Here is a 26,147-nt window from a genome sequence, read left to right as displayed (position 1 = left end):
GGGATCTTCCTGGACAAGGGCTCAAAGCTGTGTCTCCTGCATTGGCAGACGGATTCTCAACCACTGCGTCACCAGGGAGGCTTAAGATTGTTACATGAGATGGGCCCTGTGGTGAGGGAGGGGCGAGAGTTTGAGGGGAGGACATGAGGGCTGGGTGCTGGCATCCCTGGTGCTCCCTTCAGAAAAGAGCAGACCTGACATAGGAGGGCTTCTGGCCTGTGTCTGTAGGAAGGGAGGCCTGGATGGGGTAAGGAACGTCCCTTCTGTGGAGCCTGCAGTGTGTGCTGGTGTGAGTTCTCCACTTGCAGGCTCTACTGATCCTCAGGGCCACTCCTGATGGAGCAAGGGGAAGGTGAGCCAGAGTGGTGCAGCCAGTGGGTCCTAGACGAGGGCACTGCCAGCTCACCTCCAACCCTCAGGGCAAGAGGGATGATCCACTGTTCCCTTTTGAGGATTATTTAATGGGTAGGCCTGGTTGCTGAATGAACTAATAGCTGACCTGCCTGCTCAGCCCCTTGCTACAACTTATTAACTTAAGAATGTATGAGGGCTTCCCTGGTGACGCAGTGGTTGAGAAGCTGCCTGCCGATGCAGGGGACACGGGTTCATGCCCCGGTCTGGGAAGATCCCACATGCCGCGGAGCGGCTAGGCCCGTGAGCCATGGCCGCTGAGCCTGCGCGTCCGCAACGGGAGAGGCCACAACAGTGAGAGGCCCACGTACCGCAAAAAGAATGTATGAAAATTAATTTAAACACTAATTTATCAATATTCCTCTAAATACATACACATAGGTAATTAGAAATAAGCCTGTTCACTCAGTTAAATTTATGCAAACAATTTGTAATTGGCTTGGCATTGATTTGCCTCTAGGTATTTGCTTAACAATGCAAAGTTTTATATATGACATCCTCTGAGATCTTAAAAAAGCAGTAAAAATAAAGACCCCAGTTTTCAAAACTGTATCACTTCAGTTGCACTGAAAATATATACAAAACCGTTGTTCCTATGGTCAGTCATAGCTGACACATGGTATGTACTCCTTACGTTAGGTAACAATATGACCCTTGTGAGGTTGGAAGCATTCTTAATCTTCATAAACTTTTTCTTTTCCCTGAGGCTCAGGGAGGTTTAACCCTTCTCCAGTGTCACTCAGCTAGTAAGAGACAATACTGTTTTGTGAGGAACTGAGCTTAGACTCTCAGGCTGAGATCTAATTACACCAGGGTAGGGCAGAAGTGGTGGTCCAGCTCTGCTGTAGGATCCTGCCACTGTTACCCATTTCACATGGCTTCCTTCCCCCAGGGTCCCATGGCAGTGACAGAAATGCTTATGGACCCTGTACAGGTGAATGGAGGGGTCCCACCTCTCACCCATCCCAATTATCACCCTGATAGTTTTATCATCCTGATCTGTATGCCCTCAGGGAATGGTAGTGTCCCAGGACTTCTATCCCTTTTTTGTCTCTTGCCTCTGTAGACCCTGTGCTTTCACCAGGTCCAGGATCCTATATTTAGTCCCAGGTTATATAGAATAGTTCCATTTCTGACAATTGATGGGGTAAGATGTGGCAGACAGTCCTGACTACATTCAGGATTCTGAATGTTCAGACAGTTGCAGGTGACACTGAGGTGGGATGTTCAGAGAACTGCAGGTCTCTGTTATATCTGGTGGGAATGGGGAGCTGGGATAGGGGTTCACAGGTATCAGGCCTTGAATGATAGCCTGAGGTCCTGGTTCTCTCATCTCAGGTTGATGGGAGGTATGGAAGGTTTGAAGCAGAGGAGGAAGGTGCTATGACTCATGTTTTAACAGATTCCCTCTGGCTGTAGAATAAAAGACAGACAACGGTGCGAGTGAAGGTAGGGAGACCTGAGGGGAATTTCTGCAGTCATCTAGGTGAATGTTGGTGGTGGCTACATCCTAGTGGTGGCTATGGAAGTAGGGAGTGGTTGTTTTCTGGATGTGTTTTGAACTAGAGCTGCCCGTGTTTTATTTATTTTTTAAAATGTATCAGTATATTTTTAATTGAAGTATAGATGATTTACAGTATTGTACTGTCCATATTTTATCTAATGGAGAGTGAGGGACTCAAGAAAGTGGGCTGATAGGAAGAATTGGGGATGACTTCATGTTTCTGGACTTGTTAGGAAGGATGGATGCCTCATCAACTAAAATGGGCAAAGTCAGCTTTAGGAGGAATTTGCAGGTGGAATAAGGAGAGTCCGTTTTTGTCCACGTCACAAATGTTCCAGAGACACCCAAGGGGAGGTGTTGAGTGGGCACTTTTACACAGAGAGCTGGAGTTCAGAGGATGGATTCAGGATGGAGACAGCCACAACAGAGTGGCTGTGTGGACTACGATGAAGCCAAAGGTAAGATTTAGGCGGCATCATTTCTAGTTTATGGTGGTGATGCCACTAGAGGACAAGGAGTGAGAATGAAGGGCCTCAGGACTAAGTCTGTGGGTTGGGTACCTGGCTGGTGGTGATGCGCATCACGAAGACAGATGAGGGAGCAGAGTGTTCTTGTCAGTGCATGACAGCGGGATGTAGGCGTGAGAGTCTTCTGAGGCCAGAGCGAACATGAGATGGATGTTGAGGGAGGAAATGGGATCAGCTAGGAGAGTCGCTAGACTTAGGGTGCAGTCACAGTGTGGGTGGGGAGGTCGGTGTACCTGGGCTTCATGTGAGGAGAGAAGTTGCTGACTGCTTATGGGACAGTTCGTGCAACATGGAAGAGGGAGAGGGCTAAGGGGACATGAGGTCTCACATAAAAAGGGTGGCTGGGGAGGAAGGAAAAAACAGGGCCAGGTGGTGAGGCCTTCTAAGAAGGGCTTTGGGCAAGCCCTGGCCCCAGGGGACTTTGGTGTTCAGGGGCAGGACTGGGCTGAGATGAATGCTGGATGCATTTCCATTCACTGCCTGGATTCCATGTGCAGAGTGCCCTATAAGGAGGTGAAGGAAGTGCCTATGGTGTGGGCTGGGGCTGTCTGTGGAACTGTCACTGTGGAAGGGTTAGAGTCACGAGGAAGGTGCAGTCCAATGAGTGAGATGCAGGTAACGAGGAGTGTGAATGGTTGGCCCTGGGCCCTGGCACTGGGCGCTTGAGGACAGGGATGAGTCTGAATGTGTCTGAGGGTCAACACCTGGGGAACCCCTGGGAAACTGTGTGGCAGGAGAGGGGTAGGGCCATGCATGCAGTTCCACACCTTAGGTGGTGGTTTTCTGCTCCCTCCCCCATGTGTTTTATGCTGTGTGCCGGACACAGTGATCAATGGTAATAAGGAGAGAGCAGGCACTGGTGCCACTGGGACCTGGTATATATTCCATGGTGGGACGTGTGGGAGGAGGATGAGCAGGGATGGATGTGTAGGGGGAGGGCTGAAGGTCCTGGAAAGGGAAGTGCATCAGTGATTGCACCCACAGGATTTTAACTAGTGGAGACGAGTGAGTCGTGATACAGAGAGGCCAAGGACATTAAAAGACAGTTTTATTACTTATATTTCCCAAGAGGAGGAGGTACACTATGTAACAGAGCTACCTCTAGAAGCACCAGATTCGGTCAGGAGGCGTGAGCACAAGCTAAGGGACACCAAAGGTCAGAGCCTTTATTAGACTTTTGAGGGAAATGCAGGGAGGATTGGATGAAAAGTTTATGGGTGACTAGTTTGTATAATTCTGTGTACCTGGTGTATGGGAACTGTCCCCAGCTGTCTGTTACCTGGCCCTGGGCTGCTTTAGGGCAGGGGAAATACTGACCTGGTTCGTGAGAGTTAGTTAAGGAGTTGGTTGAGAGTATGGGCTCTGGATTGCAAGGGAGATGTAAACAAATTTGGGCATTAGTTTAGCCCTGTAATTAATGGATGGCAAATAGATAAATACAGAATCCACAAAAATATAGTTGAAACAAGAAGCTGTCCATGAACCAAACTCTTCCAATTTTGGCAGGACCGTGTGGTCTTTGAGGACGTGGCTGTGTATTTCTCCCAGGAGGAGTGGGGCCTCCTTGATGAAGCTCAGAGACACTTGTACCATGCTGTGATGACGGAGAACTTTGCACTTGTGACCTCCCTAGGTAAGGTCCACAAGCTCAGCCAGTTCCCTGAGCTGTGCTCTGTTCTTTCCCTTTTCCCAGGGGGCAGCTCTCTACCCCCCACACTGAGACCACGGATACTGCTTCCTTTCCTGGTTTCCTGGCATACGTGTTGTTGGTGTCGGGGCTGGACTGTGTGTACAGTGTCATTTTTCTCCACAGTGAGCCCCATCTCTTCTACTCTGAGTCCTTCCAAGATAGGGCTCAGGAGTCAGAAATCTAGATTTTGTCTGAGACCCCTTCAGACTTGGCCTGTTCTTGGTTGGGTCCTCAGTCTAGATGCTTGGACTCTTGTTGTGCCAGGCCTTACCCCTCCCTCTTGCTGACTTTTCTTAGGACCTTCTGTGCCAGGAATTTTAGCACCAACCTAATTACTAATTTGGGGAACCACTGATTGTTACTACAGTCTCCCCTGTGAAGTTCTTATAATTTTAGAATGCCGAAAGCCCTGTGTTGGATCTCTGTCTACATGTGCTGGCCCCTTCTTTTTCTGTCTTTCACGTAAGACTAACCTCTTTCAGGTGCCACATCAATGCTCACCTGCAGCAATGGGGAGGACTCTGGGTACCTGCTAGTCTAGTGTGGTCACTACTACATCAATGGCAGGAGACACTCAGAAGTACCCGGGCTTGGTGTGAGGTCCTGGGAAATGGTGTGATGTCAGAGCTCGGAATCTGTCCTGCGTTCACTATTGATTGATGCTTGGACCAGTGCCACACCTCATTTCTTCCCCACTCTTATTTCTTCTGTCACACTCCAACCACACTTTTGTGACTCTCACTTGTCACATGTTCTGTTTCATTGCTCCCTTTGCAATGTTCAACATTTGACCTATATGTAAGATATCGTGAGGTCTGCATGTATCCTTATATAGTCCTTGAACTTTAGCATTTCTTTTGCATCAAGTATTTGTAGGTCTGGGCACAACCTTCGACACAGTGCTCATCTGTCACCAGTAGCCATGGCCATGTTGACTTGGAGGCCTGCCTCTCCTCCCTGCTCTGGTGTGAATGTTTGTGTTCCCCCATGTTCCATATGTTGAAAACCCCATGCAGTGACAGTATTAGGAGATGGGGCCTTTGGGGTGATTAGATCATGAGGGAAGAGCCCTCATGAATGAGATTTGTGCCTTTATGAAAGGGACCCCACAGAGCCTCCTAGCTCCTTCCAACATGTGAGGACACTATGAGAAGTCTGCAACCCAGGAGAGTACAGGCTGATCTGTGGGTTCAAGTCTCCAGAAGTGTGAGAAATAACTTTCTGGTTTTATAAGCCAGCCAGTCTGTGGTATTTTGTCATAGCATCCGAAATGGACTGAGACAGTAACTCATCCTTCAGTCCTTGCCTATTGTCAGGGCTCTCTCATCATGGGAGCTATGCAGGCCCATCTCTGCACAGCAGACCTTCCTCTCTCTGGCTTTAGTCTTCGGTGTGTCATTTCTGATGGGGCTGCCCCTTCTACCAAAATAATCATGCACTTCATCAGCATTTCTCTGCTTACAGGTTGTTGGCATGGAGCACAGGATGAGGAGGCACCTTCTGAGCAAAGTGTTTCTGTAGGGATGTCAGAGGTTGGGACTCCAAAGCCAGATCCATCCACCAAGAAGGCCCAGCCCTATGAGATGTGTGACCCACTGTCCAAAGACCATTTGCACCTACCTGAGCATGACGGAATGTACCCTGATGAAGGGCTGTATATTTGTGGGGCAAACCTTTTCCAGCACCAGAAGGAGCAGATTAGAGACAAACTTTCCAGAAGGGATGAGGGGCAGCCTTCATTTCTTACCAACAGCAACATTCACTCGGCAGAGAGGACCTTGACATGCAGCAGAGACAGAAAGGACTTCCCAGGCAGCATAGGCCTTCTGAAGCAGCCGACCCCTCACAATGCGGGGAAGCCACACAGGGACACTGAGTGTGGGGAAGCTTTTGATAGTGGGCAGAGTGATTACAGGTGCACTCAGTGTGGGAAAGCCTTCCGTCAAAAACAGATCCTTGTTGAGCACCAGAAAATCCACACTGGTGTAAGGCCTTATGAGTGCAGCAAATGTGGTATGGCCTTCATTAGAAAGTTTCACCTTGTTCAGCACCAGAGAATCCATACTGGAGAAAGGCCTTTTCAGTGCAGTGAATGTGGGAAATGCTTTAGGTACAACTCCACACTCATTAGTCATCAGAGAGTTCACACTGGATTGAGCCCTTATGAGTGCAGCAAATGTGGGGAATTCTTCAAGTACAATGCCAACTTCATGAAACATCAGAGAAAACACAATGGAGAAAGGCCTTATGAGTGCAGAGAATGTGGAAAATTCTTTAGGTACAACTATAGACTGGTAAGGCATGGGAGAGTTCACAGTGGAGAACGACCTTATAAGTGCAGCGAATGTGGGAAATTTTTCAGGTACAGCTCCACATTCATTAGACATCAGAGAGTTCATACTTCAGAAAGGCCTTATAAGTGTAATGAATGTGGGAAATATTTTAGGTATAATTCCACACTCATTAAACACCAGAGAGTTCACACTGGAGAAAGGCCTTATGAGTGCACTGAATGTGGGAAATTCTTTAGGTACACATCCACCCTCATTAGACATCAAAGAGTTCATACTGTAGAAAGGCCTTATGAGTGCAGCTTGTGTGGGGAATACTTTAGGTCCAAGTCCAAACTCATTAAACATTGGCAAAATCACACTGGAGAAAGGCCTTACGAGTGCAGTGAATGTGGGAAGGCATTTAGGTACCACTGCAGACTCATTAGACATAAGAGAGTTCACAGTGGAGAGAGGCCTTTCGAGTGCAGCGAATGTGGGAAATTCTTTCGATACAACTCCAACCTCATTAAACATTGGAGAAATCACACAGGCGAGAGGCCTTATGAGTGCAGAGAGTGTGGGAAAGCCTTTAGCCACAAGCATATACTTGTTGAGCATCAGAAAATCCATACTGGAGAAAGACCTTATGAGTGCAGCAGATGTCAGAAAGCCTTCATTAGGAAGTCCCACCTTGTTCATCACCAGAAAATCCACACTGAAGACAATATGAGTGCTGTGAATGTGGGGAATTCATTAGATACAACTCCAACCTCATGAAGCAGAGAATTCACAGTGGTAAAGGCCTTATGAAAGGGCCTACTGTATAGCACAGGGAATTATATTCAGTATCTTGTAATAACTTATAATGGAAAAGAATTTGGAAAAGAATTATATATATATAATATATATATAAACTAAATCACTTTGCTGTACACCTGAAACATTGTAAATCAACTATACTTCAATTAAAAAACAAAAGACCTTACAAGTGCAGAGGTTATGGTAAATTATGTACTACTCCTAACACTGAAGAAATACCTCATGAGTTATGTTGGAGTGGGCCTTCTCAGTACAGTGAGCATGGAAAGTTGTTTTGGTACAGCTCCCCACTCGTTAGACATCGAGTTCACACCAGACGAAGGCCTTCTAAGTACAGTGAATGGAAGTCTTCAGGTGAAACTCCAACTCCATTAAACATCTATTTCACAATGGAGAAAGGTCTAAGTGCAGCAAATATGGGCATATGTTCAGCCAAAATTCCCACCTCATTCAGCACCAAAAAGTTCACACCAGAGAGAGTATTGCAAATGTGGAAAGACTTTAGCAAAACGTCTGCTCTAATCTGTCCCTGAGAACTATTGTTTTTTCTTTGATTGTGGTAAAATATATGTAACAAAGTTTACCCTCTACCTTTTAAATTGTTGGGTGTGGTGTGTTTAAAAATTCACATCTAATCTCCAGAATTTTTTTCATCTTGCAGAAATGAAACTATGCCTCTTAAACAACATCTCTTTCTACTCCTTCCCTACCTCACCTGGCAACCTCTTTTTTACACTCAGTCGATTAATTTGATTACTGTGGATGCTTTATACAAGTATAATCATACAGTTTTCACCTCTTTGCAACTGGATTATTTAGCTTAGCATAATTTCCCCATGTTGAAGCACTTGTCAGCATTTTCTTCTGTTTTGAGAAGGAATCAGAATTGACCTAAGACATGGGGAAGGATTCTGATGGTCAATACAAATTTGCCTGATATGATGCTATTTAGAGAAAGAGGAGATCCAGATTTTATATGGAATATTTATTGACAGCTTTATTGAGGTACTGACATACTCAATTTCATATTAAAATTGTAAAATGTATTTTCACATCTGTGTGCACAATGGGACTATCACCAAAGTCACGAGGGCTTCCCTGGTGGTGCAGTGGTTGAGTCCGCCTGCCAATGCAGGGGACACGGGTTCGTGCCCTGGTCCGGGAAGATCCCACGTGCCGCGGAGCGGCTAGGTCCGTGAGCCATGGCTGCTGAGCCTGCGCGTCTGGAGCCTGTGCTCTGCAACGAAAGAGGCCACAACAGTGAGAGGTCCGTGTACCGCAACAACAACAACAACAAAAATAAGTCACAATAATGAACATGTCCATTACTTAATGGAGTTTCCATTAGCCACTTTGTATTCTCTCTCCCAAGCCTACCCAAGTTGCCATCTCCAGGTAGACACTGTAGTTTCCATTTTCTAGAATTTCATATAAAGGGAATCCTACAGGTTTCCTTGTTATGACTGTTTTCACTGAGTGCATGAATATATTTTTAGTATTATTCATGTGTGTGCAAAGGAATGACACTAAATAAAAATAAGGAAGGCTTTGTTATGTATTAGGGCTGCATTGTTTGTAAGAAACGTGGTTTTTTTTCTGACAATGAGAAAAAGTTGTTTAAAGTGGGAAGTGAAGTTGAAACTAAGTAATTTAAACTGAAATTCAGTTTCATATGAATTCATTATAAAAGAAAGAATTTTGAACCATCTGCGTCGTACAGAAGCTTCCACTGACACATCGTTCTAGATTTTTCTCTTATTTGGCTTCTTTTTTCTAGTCGTGTCTTTAAGCTATATCTTTGTGTCATAAAGGTTCTTAGGGAATTTAAAAAATCATTTGTTGTGGTAAAATTCACTTAACATACACTTTATCATCTCATTATTTTAAGTGTTCTGTGATATATTGGGATCTCCAGTGAAATAGAACCATCTGTGTATGTGTGTGAGCGCGTGCATTTTTTGTAGAGACAGAGAAAGGAGAGAGAGATTTTTAAAGGAATTAGCTGATGTGATTGTGATAGCCAGCAAAGTCTAAAATTTGCAGGGTAGGCCAGTAGGCTGGAGACCCAGTGAAGAGTTGCCGTCAAGACAAAAGGCAGTCTGCTGGTACAATTCCTTGTCATCTTTTTATCATGTAATCCTCAAACCAGGTGGCTCTTGAGAAAATGAAAATTTACAAAGGTCAGCAGGCATTATAGACCAGGAAATCAAAAGAGAATAGTTTTAGAGTGAGAGCTAGGAAACAATCACAGAGGCCACTGTCTGGTTGTATTTTTAAAGTCCCAATGTGCACAATGTACTTAATGAAAAATTTAAGATAATTGTATCTGAATTTAAGTCTTTCTGTTTCATGAAGTTCATGACAGTCAAAATTTAGAGATTTGAGGCATTAAGAGAAGATACTTAAAATATCTAAATGTGCCTATTTTTGTGTAATTTTAGACATACGAGTTTTAGATTCGTATTAAGAAATAAGTCAAAGACCCTAGAAATGAAGAAAATAAGAGCAGATAGAGGGAATTCCGTTTTCTGTCCTGGCGTGTAAGAAGCTGGAAGTTATCACTCCATCCTAACAGCAAGTAAAAAGCTGAAAATACTGAAAATCAACAACTCTTATTAGGTTCCTGAGAGCAGTCTTGAGTTCTATTTTATATTTGCTGTACCCGTTGCCAATTTGTATAGTCAATCTCTCCTACCTAAAAAAAGTAGTGAGATTTCTTGTTTTCTTAACTGGTCACATGTTGAACTTTATTTTAGTTTTCACTCATTGTCCATCACCCACCCTACACCTTTGTCTTTGCCAGACCTTCAGCTAGGCAGAGGTTTCTTTGTTTTGGTTTGCTTTTTAATTTGGTGGATGAACCAAAATTTCAAAACCAGAATGTTCCGACTCTCCAAGGGATCCTGCCTTCATTGTATTGTTGCAGGTTTATTTTTGGACATGGATTTACCGTCACATTCCCTGGAGAATCCCCCAGATTCCGGACATAGTGCTCCAGGATTCCATTGAGAGCAGCAACTCAGTTTCCTCTAGTAAAAAATAGTAATCATCATCACCTGGGCAGTAGAGCATTTCACTTTTTTTCTAAGTGGCATGAGGAGCCCAAAATGACCAATTGGCTGTCTCATATCCCAATTCAGGTTTATAATGTTATTCTGCTGGTGGAATTTTTCTCCCTTAAAGAAAAAGTCCTCCCAACATGCAGAATTTACCATTGAGGGGATGAGTAGCAAAAATTACTTGAGAGGGTTATTAGGTAATATAACGTGGAAAAGTAGGCTTGCTAGATTTAGTAAACAATATCTGGCTCAGTAAATTTTGAAAATTTCTAACTCCCTATGCACATATACACTGAAATAAGAAGGAAATGTTGCATAGGACATACTTATATAAAAATCATTTGTTGTGTTTCTGAAGGAAATTATAACTAAGTTTCATACCTCTTTAAGTATACTTACCTGGTAATTTGCTTCTTCTTAACTTTTCCTTGTTTTGTAGTATTTGTTTATAAAATTCCTTGTAATTACCCTCTATATTCCATTTAGTTTGTTTCATAGTTTCCAGGGTAGTCTCATCCAATTTATTTGATTCCTTTGTCCACTGAACATTCCTCATGGAGACACAGGCTGTAAGTAGCATTGTGAGCTGGAGGACAGATGATACTGTCCAGTGTGGAAGACCACTACAATTTCTCCTTTGATTTTTAAAAATCTTTTTCACCCACATTCTTCTTAATAACAATCTTATTTTATCGTCTTCTTTGCTAGTAGTGGAAAATTTATATCTCTCATGCTTAACTGTTATTACATGCTGTTTTATAGTTGACTGCCCATCATTTCCAATATTGATCAAACAATTGCACTGTGTCAACTTTTTGCAAACCATTACAAAAAGTGGACTACAAGAGACTTAAGGCATCCTAACAAATCAGTATAGGAACCGGAACGAAAATCATTAAATATAGGCAATACCCTGTATAGACAGAACTGGCCACCCTATTGCAGATGTGTCTCATGAACCTACCACTGTTCCTGAAACTGAGTAGAGGTTTATTGAACACGTGTTAGAGCAGTAAATACACATGACATTATGGTTCTCCTATTTATTTTTTACATTTCCAGTAAGTTCTTCAAAATGTCATCTCAACCCTATCTCTCCAAGTTGTTAGAGTCCAACGTTTTCAAATGTGAAAAGGAGCACTGTTTGGAGATAAAAACCTGAGTGTGGTGAAGGTTCTAGCACAGCCACAGGTGCAATTTCATTCTATGACTTTTTCAGACGTCTCTGTCTCTCACTCCAACTTCACTGAGATCTTAACTTTCTTTTGGCTGTAACATACGTTTCTCTACAATTTTTGTCAATTTTGTTGCATAGCTACATAATTATTATTATTAACTTTTTGTAATATCCATTTCGTAAGTAATTTTCAGAGATAATTTCAACTCCCTGTGCATTCACTGTTGCTGCAATTTCAGGTGAATTGCTAAATCAGTTTCCATAAAGGAGATGAGACCATGGAATGCCAAACCTTTTTTTCCATGGTAAGATGCCCCCTTTGCACAAAGTTTTCGACAGTTAGAAGGTCACCTGCTATCTTGGCAGAAAATGGCATGTGATTATTTGCTCTCCTTTACAGACAGGTTTCAGATTTTAAAAGAAATGGAAAATATCTCAGAGAATAATAAATATCTCAATAAATTTTACTTGCTAGGTCAGAAAGCAATCAATGATTATCAAGGCCAGAAAGATATCCCTCTCCAACTCTCCCTTATGCCCTGTCTTTTCTTGAATATTGAAGGTCATGAAACATCTTCCAAAACTTCAGTCAACATGTCTTTGACAAGCAAGAAGATAGCTGATAGCATAGAGGGAACATACCTCAACTTAAAAAAGGCCATAAAAACCTACAGCTAATATCGTACTCAATGGTGAAAAGCTAAAAGCATTTCCTCTAAGATTGGAAACAAAATAAGACAAGTGACTTGCTACTTTTATTCAACATAGTTTTGGAAGTCCTAGCTATGGCAATCAGAGAAGAAAAAGAAATAAAAGGAATCCAAATGGGAAAAGAAGTTAAACTCTCACTGTTTCCAGATGACATGATACTATACATAGAAAATCCTAAAGACACTACCAGAAAACTACTCGAGCTCATCAATGAATTTGGTAAAGTTGCAGGTTACAAAATTAATACACAGAAATCTGTTGCATTTTTATACACTAACAATGAAAGATCAGAAAGAGAAATTCAAGAAATAATTCCATTTACCATTACATCAAAAAGAATAAAATAACTAGGAATAAACCTACCTAAGGAGATAAAAGACCTGTACTCTGAAAACTATAAGATGCTGATGAAAGAAATTGATGATGACACAAACAAATGGAAAGATATACCATGTTTTGGATTGGAAGAATCAACATTGTCAAAATGACTATACTACCCAAGGCAATCTACAGATTCCATACAATACCTATCAAATTTTAAAATGGCATTTTTTACAGAACTAGAACAAAAAAATCTTAAAATTTGTGTGGAGACACAAAAGACCCTGAATAGCCAAAGCAACCTTGAGAAAGAAAAACAAAGTTGGAGGAATCATTCTCCCTGACTTCGGACTATACTACAAAGCTATAGTCATTAAAACAGTATGGTACTGGCACCAAAAACAGTAATATAGATCAATAGAGCAGGATAGAAAGCCCAGAGACAAACCCACACACCTATGGTCAATTAATCTGTGGCAAACGAGGCAAGACTATACAATGGAGGAAAGACAGTCTCTTCAATAAATAGTGTTAGGGGACTTCCCTGGTGGTGCAGTGGTTAAGAATCCGCTTACCAATGCAGGGGACACAGGTTCAATCCCTGGTCCTGGAAGATCCCACATGCTGCAGAGCAACCAAGCCTGTGCGCCACAACTACTGAGCCTGTGCTCTAGAGACCACGAGCCACAACTACTGAGCCCATGTGCCACAGCTACTAAGGCCCACTTGCTCTAGGACCTGTGCTCCACAACAAGAGAAGCCACTGCAATGAGAAGCCCATGCACCACAACGAAGAGTAGCCCCCGCTTGCCACAACTAGAGAAAGCCCACACAGCAATGAAGACCCAATGCAGCCAAAAATAAATAAAATTAAAAAAAAATAGTGCTGGAGAAACTGGACAGCTAAATGTAAAAAAATTAAAGTAGAACATTCTTTAAGACCATACACGAAAATAAACTCAAAATGGATTAAAGACCTAATTCTGAGACCAGACACTATAAAACTCTTAGAGGAAAACATAGGCAGAACATTCTCTGATATAAATTGCAGCAAGAGCTTTTTTGATCCATCTCCCAGAGTAATGGAAATAAAAACAAAAATAAACAAATGGGACCTAATTAAACTCAAAAACTTTTGCACAGCAAAGGAAACCATAAACAAAATGAAAAGACAACCCACAGATGGGAGAAAATATTTTCAAATGATGTGACCGACAAGGGATTAGTCTCCAAAATTTACAAACAGCTCATGCAGCTTAATATCATCAAAATAGACAACCCGATTAAAACATGGGCAGAAGACCTAAATAGACATTTCTCCAAAGTAGACATACAGATGGCCAAGAGACACATGAAAAGATGTTCAACATCACTAATTCTTAGAGAAGTGCAAATCAAAACTACAATGAGATATCACCTCACACCAGTTAGAATGGCTATCATCAAAAAATCCACAAACGGGCTTCCCTGGTGGCGCAGTGGTTGAGAGTCCGCCTGCCAATGCAGGGGACACAGGTTCGTACCCCGGTCCGGGAAGATCCCACATGCCGTGGAGCGGCTGGGCCCGTGAGCCATGGCCGCTGAGCCTGTGCATCCAGAGCCTGTGCTTCGCAACAGGAGAGGTCACGACAGTGAGAGACCCGCGTACCACAAAAAAAAAATTTAAAAATCCACAAACAATAAATGCAGGAGAGGATGTGGAGAGAGGAAACCCTCCTACGCTGTTGGTGGGAATGTAAATTGGTGCAGCCACTATGAAGAACAGTATGGAGGTTCCTTAAGAAACTAAAAATAGAGCTACCATGTGATCCTGTAATCCCACTCCTGGATATATATCTGGAGAAAATCATGGTCCAAAGGGATACATGCACCAAAATGTTCATTGCAGTGTTCTTTACAATAGCCAAGACATGGAAGCAGCCTAAATGTCCATTGACAGAAGAATGGATAAAGAAGGTGTGGATGTGTTACATATATACAATGGAATATTACTTAGCCATTAAAAAGAATGAAATAGGGCTTCCCTGGTGGCGCAGTGGTTGAGAGTATGCCTGCCAATGCAGGGGACGCGGGTTCGTGCCCCGGTCTGGGAAGATCCCACATGCCGCGGAGCAGCTGGGCCCGTGAGCCATGGCCGCTGAGCCTGCACGTCTGGAGCCTGTGCTCTGCAACGGGAGAGGCCACAACAGTGAGAGGCCCACGTACCGCAAAAAAAAAAAAAAAAAAAAATGAATGAAATAATGCCATTTGCAGCAACATGGATGGACTTAGAAATTGTCATACTGAGTGAAGTAAGTCAGACAAAGATAAATATTGTATGATATCACTTATATACAAAATATAAGAAATGATACAAATGAACTTATTCACAAACAGAAACAGACTTACAGACTTAGAGAACGAACTTATGGTTACCAGAGGGAAGGGCAGGCAGGGGGGACAGATAGGGAGTTTGGGACTGACATGTACACATTGGTATACTTAAAATGGATAACCAACAAGGACTTACTGAATAGCACAGGGAACTCTGCTCAAAATTCTGTAACAGCTAATTGGGAAACGAATTTGGAAAAGAGTAGATACACATATATGTATACTGAATCACTTTGCTGTACACTTGAAACTAACACAATATTGTTAATGAACTGTACCCCAATATAAAATAAGTTAAAAATAAAACGTCGAGGATTGGCTCTCAAAGTGTGTCTGAGGCTGAAATGTCTCTATTTACAGAGCTAGGGAAAACTCTAGGGGTCACTTCCTGTTACCCAATCAGCACAGTGATTGGATAAATGTCATGGAAGGAACTATTTTAGAGAATCCGAATAGATTCAGTTTCCCATGGAAACTCCAATAGGAGAAACCATGATTTATTAAAGAGGCCTCCACATTGGTTTGGTGGTAGATTTTCTTTATTGTATTTTATCTATTTTAGACTTTATGGGTTGCATTTTGGGGGGAAACAGATTGGTTTTCCTGATCTAGGGAATTTTTTCTCATTGCCTGGAGAGTTTGAGGGAGTCAGAGAATTGAGATCTGGTAGTTGTAATCGAATTGGGTTACCTAATCTATTTTTCTTTTTTTCATGAAATAAGTCTTAAAAGACTTTTTGTCTAAAATCAGCTGATGAGCTAAAGTGTGCGAAGAACCTATTTCGGAGTAGGCATTTAGAAAACCAGAGGTTGTACACCAGTAGGGAAAAATAATGACACCTATCAATTTAGGGAACCTTCCTTCTTCTAAATAACTAAGGAAGCAATACGCAAACAAGTATAGAGGGTACAAATCTCAACGAAATAAAGGCCACATGGACAAAAACACAGCTATTATCTACTCCATGTAGAAAATCTTGGAGAAGGAAATACGCAAACACTCTTTGACAGAAATGTATTTGTTTATTTGAAATTTAAATTTCATTGATTATCCTATGTTTAATCTGGCCGCCCTACCTGGAACATCCTATTTTACAAATCATGCCTAACATGAAGACAATCAGCAGTAGCCTCAGTTTCATGCTGAAGTACTAAAAGCCAATGAGACATGCATTCATTGGAAGAAAAAGAACAACACAAAGCAAAAACTTATAAGAAAATAGGCTATATAAAGAAGAAAACAAAAGCCAAAGGGAAAATAAGTCATCACTCAAAGATCCTCCTAATTCATGTGGATGGAACCCAACTGGGTTCCAGTATCCTCCTAAGTTCTTCACATGTCATCCATCCTTTGTATCTCAGAGGTGACAAGTCATCCTGAATTTCCTTCTTGGAGCACAAGGGACTTGGATCTGAGAGCAGAGTCCCGGGTGAGTCATTTTTTTAAAAATTTATTTTATTTATTTATTTTTGGCTGTGTTGGGTCTTCATTGCTGCGCTTGGGCTTTCTCTAGTTATGGCGAGTGGGGGTTACTCTTCGTTGCAGTGTGTGGGCTTCTCATTGTAGTGGCTTCTCTTGTTGTGGAGCACGGGCTCTAGGCGTGCGGGCTTCAGTAGTTGTGATGTGGGGGCTCAGTACTTGTGGCTTGCGGGCTCTAGAGCGCAGGCTCAGTACTTGTGGCGCACGGGCTTAGTTGCTCCGCGGCATGTGGGATCTTCCCGGGCCAGGGCTCGAACACGTGTCCGCTGCATTGGCAGGCGGATTCTTAACCACTGAGCCACCAGGGAAGCCCCTGGGTGAGTCATTTTGAATGTGTTTTCTGGTGGCATTTGAAACTTCCCAGCTGACGGAGGGCGCTGTGACACTCGGGGCACACGTACGGTTTGAGCCCAGAGTGGGTGCATCGGTGAACGCTGAGGTTCCCTCTGTGGCTGAAGGCTTTGTCACAGTGCTCATATCGGAAAGGCTTCTCCTTGGTGTGGGTCCTCTTGTGAGCACGCAACGTGGAGTTGTGGGTTAACTTCTTGGGGCAGAGATCACAGCAGTATGGCTTCTCGCCTGTGTGGATCCACTCGTGAGTTTACAGGTCGGAAGACTGCATGGACCCTTCGGCACAGATATTGCATTGAAAGGGTCTCTCTCCTGTGTGTGTCCTCTGGTGAAGGGTAACCTGATATTGACAAGGAAATCTCTTCTTGCATACCCTACATTAATAGAGTGCCTATCCCTGGGCTCCTTTTCCCTCAGGAAGACTTGTTGGTCCCACTGTGCTAGGTGAAACAACAGAATGGGACTCAAATTGTCCTGAGAACTGTCCTTTGTACAAAGATGTGGCTCCTTTTTTTTTTAAATAAATCTATTTATTTATTTATTTTTGGCTGCGTTGGGTCTTCGTTGCTGTGCACGGGCTTTCTCTAGTTGTGGCACGCGGGGGTTACTCTTCGTTGCAGTGTGTGGGCTTCTCATTGTGGTGGCTTCTCTTGTTGAGGAGCATGGGCTCTAGGCGCACAGGCTTCAGTAGTTGCGGCACATGGGCTCTGTAGTTGTGGCTCACAGGCTCTAGAGCTCAGGCTCAGTAGGTGTGGTGCACGGGCTTTGTTGTTCTGCAGCATGTGGGATCTTCCCGGACCAGGGCTCGAACCCGTGTCCGCTGCACAGGCAGGCAGATTCTTAACCACTGCACCACCAGGGAAGTCCTTGTGGCTCCTTCTTGATGCACTTCATGGGAACTGGGAATGTTGGCCAGTTTCCTTTTGAAACGTCTGAGACCCCTTGGAGAGCCTCTTCTGTATCCACTCTTAGTCGAAACTTCTCCTTCTGGAACACAAGAGGAAAACATTCAGCATTCACATTTGAAATATCAATTCCTTCTTGGGGATTCTTGCCGCCCTCTACCCTCCCAGAATGTGCTGAAAGAAGAGATTCAGCACACAACATTTAACAAGGAGCGTTTTCCGTGGTGCCAACCTCACTGGAACCCAGCACTGATGTTGGCTGAGGACTTCCCATCAACCAAAATACCTAAGAGTCTAGATTATTAAACACCCTGGAAAGGTAATGATGGAGAAGTTTGGCATTAGAGAACCAGCTACCCCCTGCCCCCCACAAGGAATGTTAATGCTGGGTACCCAGCTCCGTGCCACCATTGGAAGCAAGTCACTAACTCCTCTGGATTCCAAGTTTTTATACTCACCACGACGCTTTGGAAGTTCAAGCTCTTGAGACTGACGGGTTCTTGTCTCTTCCGTGTCTTCCATCAGGTCCTTCTCCAAGTTTTCCTTGGGTGTCACACCCTCTAATTCACCTGTTTCAGGAATGATCTCTGGCAGGAGACCTTTCTGGTCCTGTCAATGGATAACCAAGCAGAGTCAATAACCCATCCATCTTAGCCCATAGAAAGCTCTGTCTCCTCTTCCCTCATCCCCCTCATATCCTAGTCTAAGACTCCAACTTTCTAAATATAATTTTGGGGGATATACCCTGACTTCTTCTGGGCCACCCTAACACCCAGATTGATAATTGTCTCCTAATTCCCAAGTCTGTCCTTAATCTATACTGACCCCATCTTGCAATCCAGTCCGGACATCACAGTTGGCACTGTGAATTCGCTACGCATATGTCTCTCCAAGTCATCGCAAATTCTCTCTGCCCCTGACTCTGGAGCAAAGGACTCTAGGTCCAGGTCTCCCAACTTCAGCACATTTTGATACATTGCCTAGATTTGTCTTTATGATGACAGTTGTCCTGTGAATGGTATGATGATGAGCAGCAAATCCCTAGTCTCTACTCACTAGAAAACAATAGCATCCCCCACCCCCATCCCCATTTGGACAAATCAACTGTCTCCAGACATTCTCTAATATCTTCTGAGAGGCAAAACCACTCCAATTGGGAACTCCTCATTCAACTCAAGGGATTAACAATATTCCAAAATAAGAAGTGCCTCTGAGGAAAACGACCATGGGGAAACAGCTGTCAAAGAATTCACCCGTGGCAAATTGACCCAGCACCATCCCATTGAGACAGGATTTCTTCCTCCTCACGCTTATGGCCACAAGCTTTCATGGCGGAGGGACAAAGATGGATGAGTCTTCATTCTCACACTGTCTTGAAAATGTCTAGGAACCGAATGCATCCATGGGAATTCATGGAGTCAATGGGTCCATTTCTGTCCTTTGCCAAATCTACCAATTACTCTAGCAGCCACGCCCGTCTGAACCTCTTTTACCTTCTCCCAGACTCTCTCTAGGTATCAGCACATCACACACTCACCCGCCCTCTTGACAGTTCTTTGGCTCTTGCTGGATTCTGCAGCTCTTGGCTTACCTGCTGGCCATTCTTTGGAGGTATCTCACTAACAAGGGATTGGGGATCCCTGGGTAGGTCTTTCTCATCGTTTGTGTCACTGAGCTCAATTTCAAACGTCTCAATATCCAAGCTTTGCACAAGATATTCATCTCCTTGTATGCGAACTGTAGTCTGTGAGGGAAAAACTAAATTGAGATTGGTCTCCTATAAGACCTGGAAAGTAGCTCTCAAGGCATCCGATGACATCATACCACACAAGCATACGTTTTTTTTTTTGTTTGTTTGTTTAAAAGATCAATATCTCTCAACGATGCCCAACGCAAACTCTCACCCATTTGGGAATCACTGATTTAGAGTCAATCACTCAGGTCCTATCTGTTCAATCCCCAGCTTGCAGATCCCATCCCACCTCTCCCTTTCCCATACCAATCATAAGGGTCCAACTCACCCATTTCCTGGGTTTCTGGTTATTTCTTAGTATGTCCTCCATGTCTTTGCAACTCTGCACTCCACTTTCCTTGACTAAGACCTGGCACTCCAGCAGCATGCAGATCATAAACTGATCCAGCACTAGCTTGTCCATCGTCTGCTCCTTTGTGTGAAGATCTGGCATCAGTTACTAATGGCAGAGCTCACAGAGTCTCCTCAGATCCTGGACGGGGTCGGATTCCTCTGAGCTTCTAAATGTTCTGAAGCGAACGTGCCACATCTCCCAGTCACAGTCTGGCTTTTCCATAAGTGTATGTTGGCATGGCAGAGACACTGGTGACTCTGAACTAGGGCCTCTGGGGAGTTTTCCACGACCCTGGAAAAATGTCTGGTCCTCAGCCATATTGAGGGAGGAATTTTCCAATAGGACTCTGAGCAAACGCTTCTAGAAGCTGGTGGCCAGTTGACCCCTATGGAAAGGGATTTCCTCTGCTTTTCCTCTGCAATAGAGTCACTGTTCAGAAGGCTGGGGACAAAAACAAACAAACAAACAAAAAGAATGAACCTGATGTCTTTCACTTTATTCCACCTTTCCATCTCTCCTACATCCCTCATCCCAGTATTGGACACCACTCCCCCACTGTTTCAATATTTGATACCAGGAACTATAATCCATTCTGTTATTCTTCTGACATCCACCTTTATAGCAAAGCAAAAAAGTATCTGGTCAAAAATGTCTATAGGGCCGCGGTTCAGAAACTTGTTGAAAAAATGAACCACAACACACCACACCACACCAACGTGTGTGGAAACATTCTTCTCATCTCACAGAAGAGTTCAACAATCAACCATAGTTAATGTGGGGTTTGAGGGAGATCCATTGCTTTCACAAGGTCTCTGAGCTAATGCAAGGTGAATAGGAAGCCAAAGCTTTCTGAAGCCCGCCTCCATCTGTCCTGATTTCTAAGGACTCTCTTTAGACATTCCCTCTTGTCACTTACCCCTTCGAACCCTCTTGCCTTCAGTCTCCTCAAGTCAGGGACTGGCTCTCAAAATGTGTCTGAGCTGAAATGTCTCTATGTAGAGCTGGGGGAAATTCCAGGGGTGCATTCCCATCACCTCATCATCCCAGTGACTTGATAAAGGTCACGGAAGGAACCATTTTAGATAATCCGGGTAGATTCAATTTCCCATGAAAACTCCATCAGGAGAAACCTTGATTTATTCAAGAGGCCTCCATATGATTTGGAGGGTGCTGGAGGAAAAGGAACCCTCCTACACTGTTGGTAGGAATATAATATGGCTCACAGTCACTATGGAGAAGAGTGTGGAGGTTCCACAAAAAACTAAAACTAGAGCTACCATATGATCCAGCAATCCAATTCCTGGACATAAATCTGGAGAAAATAATCATTGGAAATTATACACGCACCACAATATTCATTGCAGCACTATTTACAATAGTCAAGACATGGAAGCAACCTAAATGTCTATCAACAGATTAATGGGTAAAGGAGATGTGGTATATATACACAATGAAATATTATTCAGATAGAAAAAAAAGAATGAAGTAATGCTACTTGCAGCAACATGGATGGACCTAGAGATTATCATCCTAAATGAAGTAAGTCAGAGAAAGACAAATATAATATGATTTGTGGAATCTAAAAAAATGATTCAAATCAGCTTATTTACAAAACAGAAACAGACTCACAGACATGGAAAACAAACTTATGGTTACCAAAGGATAAATATGGTGGGGAGAGATAAATTAGGAGTTTGGGATTAACACATACACACTACTATATATAAAACAGACAACCAACAAGGATCTACTGTATATAACAGGGAACTGTACTCAATATTTTGCAATAACCTGTATTTGAAAAAAGTCTGAAAAAGAATTGATATATGTATACGTATAACTGAATCACTTTGCTGTACACCTGAAACCAATATAATTTTGTAAATAACTATACTTCAATATAAAATAAAAATTAAAAAGAAGAAAGTAGGTGATTAGACCCAAGTTCAGTTTGATAGCAGATACTAGACGTTTTTAAAACATCTGCTAGCTACAACCTTGTGGTTTCAATATTTCCCCTTGCAATTCTAAAGCCATTTCCAATTCCAACCAATGCTTGTTTACAAACACCCTTACATCTTGACTGCTCCAATTGTAATTCTTGACAAACGATTTATGGAACTAACTGTGGCCTTCCGTTTTTTGCCTTTATAACCTTCCTCCATTTTGTAGTCCAGGGGAACTCAATGCACGTGCTTCTCGAATCTGTGTCTCCCAGCTGCAGTTGTATCAAGCCCCAAATACATGCTTCTTTCTTTCATTCAGGCCTTTGTTTCTGAAATTTTGGTTAACACTCATAACACATAAAAGTATGTAATTGACTATGTTGTCATTAGTTTTTACTGTCTGTCTCCTTTGACTGGAAGTTCAGACTCACGAGGGCAGGCATCTTTGACATTTTGAATATTGATGTGTCCCATGCAGCCAAAATAGTACTTGGAATGGGATAGGCACTTAATGAGTGTTGGTTAAGGAGGGAATAAATATGGTGGGACAGATACTTGTTTGTTTTTAGGCAAAGCTATCTGCTGTCTTTTCATGTCCCCTAAGGCTGTACTAAAAAATAAGATTTAAATATATAATGAATCGCAATTTAGAAAGCCATTTCCACAGGCTAGCCAAGTTTCCTGTGTAATTACGTGCTCTGCTTCATTCCCTCACTTCTCAGACTTCAATGTTCCTTCAGTCTTCACTGAGACCCTAACCTTGTTCACATGGCCAAGAGCTATTTCAGCAACCACTTTTTAAAAATTTTTATTTCTTTATTTTTTTGAGGCACGCGGGCCTCTCACTGCCGTGACCTCTCCCGTCGTGGAGCACAGGATCCGGACGCGCAGGCCCAGTGGCCATGGCTCACGGGCCCAGCCGTTCCACGGCACGTGGGATCCTCCCGGACCAGGGCACGAACCTGTGTCCCCTGCATCAGCAGGCGGACTCCCAACCACTGTGCCATTAGGGAAGACCTAAGCAACCACTTTTGAGTAACTAAAATTATGGTCGATATCAGCACTTTCAACATTTCACAAATATTTTTCTGAGATAATCTCAAGTCTCCATGCATTGTCACTGCAATTGCAGGTGAAATTATATTGACTACCCAGCAAAGAAAGTAGATCATGTAGTCCAGTCCTTTATCTCTGGGTTCAGAGGCCCCCTTTCCAAATAAAGTATGACTGTGACCATAGAGTCACACTCCAGGCAGAAAGCAGCAAGTGGTAAGTCACTCTTCTTTTCAGTCAGGTAGAACTTGGCTTCTCAAAAAGAACTGGGGCTTCCCTGGTGGCACAGTGGTTAAGAATCCGCCTGCCAATGCAAGGGACACGGGTTCAAGCCCTGGTCCGGGAAGATCCCACATGCTGCAGAGCAACCAAGCCTGTGTGCCACAACTACTGAGCCTGCGCTCTAGAGCCCATGAACCACAACAACTGAGCCCGCGTGCCACAGCTACTGAAGCCTGCACACCTAGAGCTGGTGCTCTGAAACAAGAGAAGCCACTACAATGAGAAGCCCACACACCACAGTGAAGACCCAACACAGCCATAAATAAATAAATAAATTTATACAATAAATAAATAAATAAATTAGAACTGAATATATATCAAAATGTGGAGTAAGAAGTATGTGTCTGTCACTGGATGGGACACCGTCACTGGCTCTACGTTTTTTGTGAGGGAACCAGAGACACAGCACGTGGTCCACCTGCTTTTGGCCACCCCACATTCCTTCTCTGTCTTGCCAGTCATGGCCGTGTCTGGAGCCTTTGCTCGCTTGACCCTGACCGAACACAGTGAAACTCTTAAGTTGAGTGTAAAGCTTCAGCTTGTATGTATTGGAAGTGCAATAAGACACTGTTTATTAGACCTTAAGTATGGCTGGATGCACTTTGTGTCTGAGCAACACCCAGGTATCATGTGCCCACTTGGTTTTGTAGGTTCGGGGAACATCTGGAATATTATGTCTCTGTACCTCTCTGTGATCAGCACAGACTACATTCCACGCAAATCTGGGTGCGTCCCCTTTAAGAAGTGTGAAACCCCGCCCTGGTACTGAGAGATTCTGGACACTCCTTCCCAGCAACCCTCTGGGTGAGGCGGAACTTTTCCGGAGGCGGGGAGTACCGCCCCTTGCTAGGGCCCGGAGTGCTGTGAACTACATTACCCGAAAGGCACTGCTCCTGAGCGTCGACCTAGAGGACCGCGTCTGAGCGGGTTTTCTGGCGTGGACGGCGGGCGACATTTTGTAAGCTCGGGTCTGTTCACCGGTGGTGAGCTTCGCAACACTAGGCCGGCGCGAGGTCAGGGAGGCTGGAGGGCGTTGTGCTGGCTGCTCTGAGGCGGGTCTGAGGCTCGGTGTGGGCGCCATCCGCATTGACTCCGTCTCGGGGCCGGGATAGGGACCGCAGGGCCTGGGCCCCTGCTTCGCCCACAAACTGTGCTGGAGGGGCCGCGCTGATGGATCCGATTCAGGTAAATGCTGCGCCCCCCGGGCCCTCAGCCAACTCTTCTTATTCTGCAGAATTTTTGTTCTTAGTAATATTCTCTTACAAGTGTCCTATATTTATATTTATTTGTCCCGCCAAACCTTGTCTTTCTGAATATTGAAATATTACCCGTGTAGAAAAAAATTGCAGAGAACTTCCCAGTGTAGTTGAATAAGCAGCTCTAAAATTGATATTCGGCCACTGCTCAAGTCAAGAAATGCGATATAAATAGGACCTCAGAAGCCGCCAGTGGGGTCCTTCAAAACGATTATCCCCATCCCCCAAAAGTTAAGGTATTGTCTGATGTTTTAAGTAAACTTTTCTTTTTTAAAAATTTATTTATTTATTCATTTTTGGCTGCATTGGGTCTTTGTTGCTGCGCGCGGGCTTTCTCTAGTTGCAGAGATGGGGGCTGCTCTTCGTTGCGGTGCGCGGGCCTCATTGCGGTGGCTTCTCTTGTTGTGGAGCACGGGCTCTAGGCACGTGGGCTTCAGTAGTTGTGACATGCGGTCTCAGTAGTTGTAGCGCACAGGCTTAGTTGCTCCGTGGCACGTGGGATCTTCTCGGACCAAGGCTCGAACCTGTGTCCCCTGCGTTGGCAGGCGGATTCTTAACCACTGCAATGCCAGGGAAGCCGCCTTCTTGCTATTCTTTTTTTTAAAAAATAAATTTATTTATTTATTTTTGGCTGTGTTGTGTCTTCGTTGTTACACGCAGACTTTCTCTAGTTGCGGCGAGCGGGGCCTACTTTTTGTTGCGGTGCGCAGGCTTCTCATTGGGTGGCTTCTCTTGTTGCGGAGCACGGACTCTAGGTGCGCGGGCTTCAGTAGTTATGGTGTATGGGCTTAGTTGCTCCGCAGCACGTGGGATCTTTCTGGACCAGGGCTCGAATCCGTATCCCATGCATTGGCAGGCAGATTCTTAACCACTGCGCCACCAGGGAAGCCCCTGCTATTCTTGATACTTTTGCCAACTACGTGGAAATTATTCCACGACTGTAGTTTACCTTCGCTCAATTGTTTTAAAACTTTTTATGAATGGAATCAAGTAAATATTGTGATGTGTTTTCCTTCATTTGCAAAACATGGCATGACTTTACTCATGTTTTTCATAGCTGTCCGTTAATTTTTATGTGTGTGTGCAGTATTCTTTACTATGGATATATGAGTAAAATGTCCTTTGAAATTCTGCTGTTGAAGGCTTTTTTGTTTTGTTTTGTTTTGCTTTGTTTTTTGGTCTGCTTTCTGTATTTTTTTTAACATCTTTATTGGAGTATAATTGCTTTACAGTGGTGTGTGCTTTCTGTATTGATAAACATTGCTACTGTAGTCATATCTGCCATGTCTTCTGGCGTATATCAAGCATACATTTGTCTAGGGTGTATGTTAAAATTATTATTGTATTTAAATGAACATTTCCACTTTTTGATCTTGTTTTGCTCCATGTTACTAATTTTAGCTTAGGTCTTTGAATGAGATGATTCTACTTAATCTATTCCATAGTTACATTTTTTAAAGGAATAGTTTATTTATTTATTTTGGCTGCACTGGGTCTTAGTCGCGGCACACAGGATCTTCATTGCGGCACGTGGACTCTTCCTTGTGGCATGTGGACTGTTATTTGTGGCATGTGGACTCCTTAGTTGTGACATGCAGAATTCTATGTTGTGGCATGTGAACTCTTAGTTGCGGCACACATGTGGGATCTAGTTCCTTGACCAGGGATCAAACCTGGGCCCCTGCATTGGGAGCGCTTTACCCACTGGACCACCAGGGAAGTCCCCCTTAGTTACATTTTGACACACACTTATTATGTATTAGGTAAACTTACAGTCTTACATTGTACGTCCACTTAGAGAGTTTGTGCTTTTTCAGTGATTGTACTCATAATAATATATATTTTACTGTTAAGTTTTCTTACTCTGGTGGTATTGGAAGAGAAAATGATTAAGAAATATCTTGTTAAAATACTTGTTTGAAG

The 26,147-nt window shown here is 43.5% G+C and overlaps 1 protein-coding gene across 1 annotated transcript in view; it reads left to right on the top strand.

Annotated features, from left to right (window-relative positions):
* Nucleotides 1–26,147, top strand: part of LOC101327584 (uncharacterized) — a 36,355-nt gene that overhangs the window by 1,744 nt on the left and 8,464 nt on the right. The window contains 4 exon segments of the mRNA XM_073795675.1: nucleotides 2,149–2,373; nucleotides 3,949–4,075; nucleotides 5,597–7,120; nucleotides 7,123–7,226. Coding sequence (XP_073651776.1) covers nucleotides 2,149–2,373; nucleotides 3,949–4,075; nucleotides 5,597–7,120; nucleotides 7,123–7,226 — 1,980 coding nt within the window.

Source organism: Tursiops truncatus, chromosome 19 (genome assembly GCF_011762595.2).
Source record: "Tursiops truncatus isolate mTurTru1 chromosome 19, mTurTru1.mat.Y, whole genome shotgun sequence".
Taxonomy (NCBI): Eukaryota; Metazoa; Chordata; class Mammalia; order Artiodactyla; family Delphinidae; genus Tursiops; species Tursiops truncatus.
The sequence above is the reverse complement of the archived record's forward strand: the minus strand, read 5'-3'. Positions and strand labels throughout refer to the sequence as shown.